Raw genomic sequence first — 6,097 nt, 5'->3', positions numbered from 1 at the left:
ATTCGACATGCCACAAATTGTTTGTAATTGCGAGCTTCTGAATTGATCCATCCTAGTACTGTCTTTGAATCTGTCCAATAGAATTCTTCATCTATATTCAGTCTCAATTCCTTTTTAATGGTATCGGCAAGTCTGACACCAAGTATTGCCCCTTGAAGTTCTAACTTTGGTATTGTAAGTGGTTTTGTGGGAGCTACTCTTGACTTAGCTGCCAAAATATTGACATTTACTGTGTCTCCCTGTATTGTTTTTAGATATACCACGGCTACGAAAGCCCTTTCTGAGGCATCTACAAATGTATGCAGCTCTCTGCGACAGTTTCCCTTAATGTTTGAATAGGATCTGACGATCTTAATATCTTCAACAGTTTTTATAGCGTCGAGCCATTCCTGCCATTTTCTTTGGAGGTTAATTGGCAATACATCATCCCAGTCAACTTTCTCCTTCCATAGTTCTTGCATGAGGACCTTTGATTCCGTAGTGAGATTGATGACCAGGCCCAATGGGTCGTAGATTCTCATTATATTTGAAAGTATATTCCTTTTGGTCAATTTCTTATCCTCTAGTGGTGGAATTTTTAGTTTATATCTGAAAGTATCGTTTCTCGTGTCCCAGTGCATGCCAAGAATTTTCTCGTAAGTATCATCCTTGTTTTCGATAAAATGCATCTCTTTATTCGCTCTCCTGTTCTCAGGAAGAGAGCTTATCAATTCATGAGAATTTGACACAAAGTTTCGTATAACAAAATTAGCCTTATCATGAATTGTCATGATTTCGTTTACTGTTTTGGCAGCATCTTCAATACTGGCGAAACTATCCAGATAATCATCTACGTAATGATTATCGGTAATTGCCTTCACCGCCTTTGGGTTTTGTTTTTCGAATTTTAGAGCGTTTTGATTCTTTACAAATTGTGCGCATGCTGGAGAGCATGTCGCTCCAAATGTCATTACCTGCATAATATAGACCTGAGGGTCTTTGTTAGGAGATTCTCTGTACAAAAAACGTTGGGCACACTGATCTTCTTGCTTAACCTTTACCTGGTGGAACATTTCCTTTATATCACCAGAGCAAGCAATTTCGTGTTCGCGGAATCTGATGAGTACACCAAATAAAGAGGTGGTAGCATCAGGACCGGATAGGAGAAATGAGTTCAGTGACCTTCCTTCATTTTTTGCGGCTGCATCAAATACTAGACGAGGCTTAGGTGGAAACTTGTTCTTGTTTACTATAGCAAAGTGAGGAATGTAGTTTATCTTCCGGTTATGTTCGAGCAGCTCCCCAGGGGTAGCCTTTCGAGCATATCCTTTGCTTAGGTATTCCGCAATAGTTCGGTGATACCATTCTTTTAATTCGACATCCTTTTCTAATTTTCTTTCTTGTGATTTTAATTTTGTCAGGGCTTGGGGATAGCTATTTGGTAACTGTGGTTTGTCTTCCTTCCAAAGTAATCCTATCTCGTATCGGTTTTCCTTATATGCCAAGGTATCCTTCATAATTTCCAACGCCTGCTGTTCTAATTTTGGCATTGGCGCTTCGTTTGATTTAACTCCAAATTCTTCAGTTGAGAAAAATTTCTGCATAAGTGATGACATTAATTTTTCATCTTCTTCTTTTTGATCTTTGATTGTAAATAGAGGACTACACTTGTTTATATCATTTTGCCAATAATGTTTTCCTCCTCCGAATATTGTCCATCCTAGAGGAGTCTCTTGAGCTACCGGCTGGTTAGGTTTTCCGGAGCGATATCCAATGCTTTGAGTATAATAAGCATGTGGGAGACCTAATAAAACTGTGGGAATGGCATCATAGTAACTTTCTAAATCGATATTTTTGAAGTGTTTGTACATTTTGCTTAATTTCTTAGCATCTACCGTTTGTCTGGGAAGGTCGAGTTCCTTCACCGAGCGTAGATTCTTGATGTTGAGCATTTTATTATTTGGCCCACGAACCCTCAAGGATACAATTTGACTATGTGGTTCGTCTTGTATGTTTCCATTCGTCCACGATAATTTAAGAGGCATATTGGGCCCTGTTAGTTGCAGCTGTTTTCTTACATCATCAACAATAAGACTTGTTGCTGACGCTGGATCCAACAAGGCAAATGTTTTTATTTCCGCACATTCGTGATATAATGTGATCGGTATGATTTGATAGTAAAGCTTTCTGTCCTCTTTGTGGAAGTTTAATCTTTGTGGAGGAATGTATGATGGGGATTGTTCCTCTTTCCTATGGAGCAACGTATGGTGTTTTTGTGAGCAACGTTCCAGTCTGCATTGAGCAGGAAGGCGGCAGCTAATTGCCTTATGGTTTTTGTATTTGCAGCAATTAGTACAAATGCCCTTTTGGGTTAACAGTTTCCATCTCTGCCATACTGGCTTATCTATGAGCTCTTGGCATTGAGTTGTTTCATGAGCCCTTCCACATACCAGACAATGATTGTCTTTAGAATACATCTTTGTCTGTAAGTGGGTATTTAAACGGTGCCCTCGAAATTTCTGACCATTTTCATTTGCTACCAAAACTGCCGCTAGGTCCTCGTTTGGTTTTATCCATAGTGCCAGATCACTTAATGTGTGAATCTCTTTTTCATTTAATGTTTTTGCAATCCATTTATTTCTAAGATCTGTTGATAGCCGTGCTATGAGGTCGCTTAGGAGCCTCTGATCATTTAAATATTGTGTTCTCCCCAGTAAATTCATATTATCTACCATATTATTCAACGCGTTGGAAAAGTCTATTATTGATGTTGGATTTTCTATTGAAATGTGTCTGCAAGCTGTGAGATCGTTAAGCAAAGACTTGTAGACGCTTTCGGGGTTACCATAAAGTTTTTCTAATCGGTCGATAATTTTCTCAAGATTACCAGGACTTAACATGAGACCACTGACTGATTTTAATGCATTCCCTTTTAAGTATCGCTGTAGTCTATTCAGATTCTCCAGCTTTGAAAAATTTCCTTTCTTATTTGTTTCATCAAAGGCCGTTTTAAATCGAGGCCATAGTTTATAACTACCATCAAATTCAGGAAGTTCCATAAGCGTACTTTTGCCAGCAGAAGAACTAGCAGTTAGTGCGCTTACAAGTCTGTTAATATTTTCAGTAAGCGAAATATTTTCCTCGCTTGTTTCGGGTTTCAGAGCCTTATCGCTTAGCAATTGTTTCGTTTCGTGCTTTTTTGGTTCTATTATGATTTGATCTTCAAGAGTCTTCTGCAATCTTTCTATTTCTTCTTCTTGCTGCTTTTGTGATACTTTGTTTAGTTTTTCATTATCTATCTTTTCCTGCAATAATTTCTCTGTTTGAATTAATGCTTCTCGCATTTCTTTCCCGTCGTTTGCGGCTTCGTTTAATTCCTCTTGTAACCGCTCCAAATCCTTTTTATTGTTATTACTTTGTTGTAATTCTTTCTCTCTTTTTTCCTTTAATAATTCGCAAAGTCTTTGTATTCTTCTAGAGCACTTTTATCTCCTTCCTTTCTTCTTCAGATTTCTTACATTTTGAACATACGAAATTCTTTGGGGTACTCTTTACCCCCAAACAACTCAGGTGAAACCACCTGTCGCATTCCGTGCAACTAACCTGTTTCCCCCACTCATCTTTGTTAGTACAAAGTTTACAATGACCGTTTGGATTAGTAATAAATTCCATTGTTACTCACTCAGCGTTTGAGATGCTTTCGTATGCCGTATCACGGATGTCCGCTTGCTGATGATGCTAGTCGATCTGGTGGGTTCTTCTCTGGTCCGGCTACTGCTGTATAGTCGTCTCTAGTAGGTTGGATGCTTTCTTCAGTCACGTTATTGCCGGACCCGCTCTGCTGCTTGGAACGTCTGCGATCGCTGTCTGCTGCCTGAAGTCGCTGGTCCACTGACCGTTATCCGCTCGCTGTTTGTTTTGTTCGCCGGCCCTGGCGATGAGTCGCTGCTTGCTGCTTAGTGCTTGGAGACGCCGGTAGACGGTTTTGAAGCTACCCAGTGCCACTGAATTCTTGATGTTCGATGGATAATTTCTCCTATTCGACATGCCACAAATTGTTTGTAATTGCGAGCTTCTGAATTGATCCATCCTAGTACTGTCTTTGAATCTGTCCAATAGAATTCTTCATCTATATTCAGTCTCAATTCCTTTTTAATGGTATGGTTCGTTTTGTTTGTCGGACCTGACGATGAGTCACTGCTTGCTGTCCGTTCCAAACCGAGTAAGCCTACTCGTTGTTGTTTAATTCGATGTTTTTAATCAGCTATTTCCATTGAAACTTAAGCTGTTTGTGGTTACTCGTTGTTTTTATTTCGTTGTCGTCGACCTTGCTGTGTAACCACCGAATGGTCACTACGTTGGCGTAGCCTTTTGCTGATTTGGCTTTTTGACGTTTTGCCGTTGGTTTGTTTATATAGTTGTCGGTACCCTCCGTGCTCTTGTGTTCGCTAACGGTTCTCGGGTTTTGTTTATGATGTCGGTAAAAGATTTTTTAAGGCCCCCCTTATGGCAATCGAAGCAGCCCTGACAAGAAAAACGAGATAGTGTGCGGTTGATCGGTCATGCAATCTGTCAAATATTCAAAAAATAAAGTTTGTTTACATTTTGAACCGAACGATAGCTCTCACGATGTACAACGGCGAATGATTAAAAAAAGGCTACATCGGTGATGAAAATGTTGTGTGTAATGTGTAAAATAAACAGCCTAAAAATTATAAATGGTGGTAGAATCGACTCCGCACGCCTGAAAGCCGTTTAGGGTAAGTAAAGCATAGCTAATATTTGTAATATTAAATCAATTAAAGCGGTATTTTCTATGCAGCTGTTGTGCAACCGTGTTGAGCCGGCGATAGTTAGAAAGAGGGAAGAAAGAATGCCCGCAATCAAACTAAACGATGTTTGATCATGGAAAACAAGGTAAGTTGATAATGAATGTAATCCGCACGGTATCAAAAACTCCTCGCGTTTATTTTTTTAACCACTGGTTTTTTTCTATAGTTAAAAAGCATACAAATCTCGCTCGCCGTTGGACGCTTGGACAATTACATTTACAATCATTCGGTGATCAGTTTGCGAAACGTCTTGCCGCACGCCTGGTACAGGCCCTTGTTGTCCGCGTCGGTATCGATCGTGGACTGATCGTTCGGCAGCGTCAGCATCATCACCTTCATCTGCGGGTAGTTGTGGTACGGCACAGTTCCGGTCGCCATCTCGATCGCGGTAATGCCGAACGACTAGAAGCCGTATCCGTGGTCCCGCTCCATCTCCTCCGGCGCCATCCAGCACGACGCGGGCCGATAAACGTGTGGTACACCTTCTGCCGCGACATGTCTCCATCGGTGGCGAGCCACGCGCTCATCCGCTATATTTAAGGAGCCGTCGTCACCGGGCAGTATGATGGCCACCTTGATGTCCACGTAATGGGCAATGCGAAATGTGCACTCAATTGGCAAGCGCACAGCAAGATCCAGCAAACGTTACCGACAGTCTTTGTCGCCGTGAAAATGCTTCTAATGCACGGGTGAGTTGGATTATAACTACAAGCATACGTTTTTTCTTTCTTCAGTTTCAGCTAATGCCAGACGAACGATCGAATGACTGTTGCCTCGGAAGGGAGGTCTCATTGCGGATACTGACTTGGATGTGATGCCACCGAGTCGATTGGTCGCAGTTGGCCCTGGTGCTTTGAATGAGGCGACATCGGAGAAGCTGAACGCTTCGTGGACGTGTTGTGTTTAGATTAGGAGCGGGCGTGTTGTGTGCAGATCTCGATCGGCGAAGTGCTGTAGTGATTTTGTGTAGTGATTGTGTCTATATGTATGTTTTAAGTGTGATTGCATTAGTTTTATGCAACTAAATCATGAGCATCGGTTTCTGTATTGAATACTTCGAAAGTATTTATACAAGTGTACAAAATACAGTGTAAATGGGATGAACTAGTTTCGTTTAAAGGTGTCGAACTTTGTACGTTATCGTAGGTCCTTTGTTTTTGTGTGGTGTGTAAACATTAAGTAAGATTGATATCAGTGCTGGAGTGAATTCTTTACTGAATAAAATAGTGTACAAATATTGTTTTAAAAAACTGTGTGTTTTGTGTATTTTTCGGTAGCAAAAAAAA

General features: G+C 40.7%; 1 protein-coding gene across 2 annotated transcripts; it reads left to right on the top strand.

Moving 5' to 3' along the window:
* The first annotated feature begins 4,472 nt into the window (after positions 1-4,472).
* Positions 4,473-6,078, top strand: LOC120905924. 2 transcript variants are annotated; one of them, XM_040317270.1, is made up of 3 exons: positions 4,473-4,739; positions 4,802-4,896; positions 4,978-6,078. In XM_040317270.1, the coding sequence occupies exons 2-3, from the start codon at positions 4,875-4,877 to the stop codon at positions 5,349-5,351; spliced, it is 396 nt and encodes a 131-aa protein (XP_040173204.1). In that variant the 5' UTR covers positions 4,473-4,739; positions 4,802-4,874; the 3' UTR covers positions 5,352-6,078. The 2 variants fall into 2 exon arrangements, with proteins under 2 accessions (XP_040173204.1, XP_040173211.1); XM_040317277.1 differs by lacking the exon at positions 4,473-4,739 and having other exon boundaries at positions 4,773-4,896.
* Positions 6,079-6,097: the final 19 nt, after the last annotated feature.

Source organism: Anopheles arabiensis, chromosome 2 (assembly GCF_016920715.1).
Source record: "Anopheles arabiensis isolate DONGOLA chromosome 2, AaraD3, whole genome shotgun sequence".
Taxonomy (NCBI): Eukaryota; Metazoa; Arthropoda; class Insecta; order Diptera; family Culicidae; genus Anopheles; species Anopheles arabiensis.
The sequence above is the reverse complement of the archived record's forward strand: the minus strand, read 5'-3'. Positions and strand labels throughout refer to the sequence as shown.

Excerpts from the sequence above, each read along its gene's own strand:
- LOC120905924 (XM_040317270.1), top strand. The coding sequence starts at position 4,875 with ATGTTTGATCATGGAAAACAAG. Across the intron at positions 4,897-4,977 it reads GTTTGATCATGGAAAACAAG|TTAAAAAGCATACAAATCTC; the intron begins GTAAGTTGATAA and ends TTTTTTCTATAG.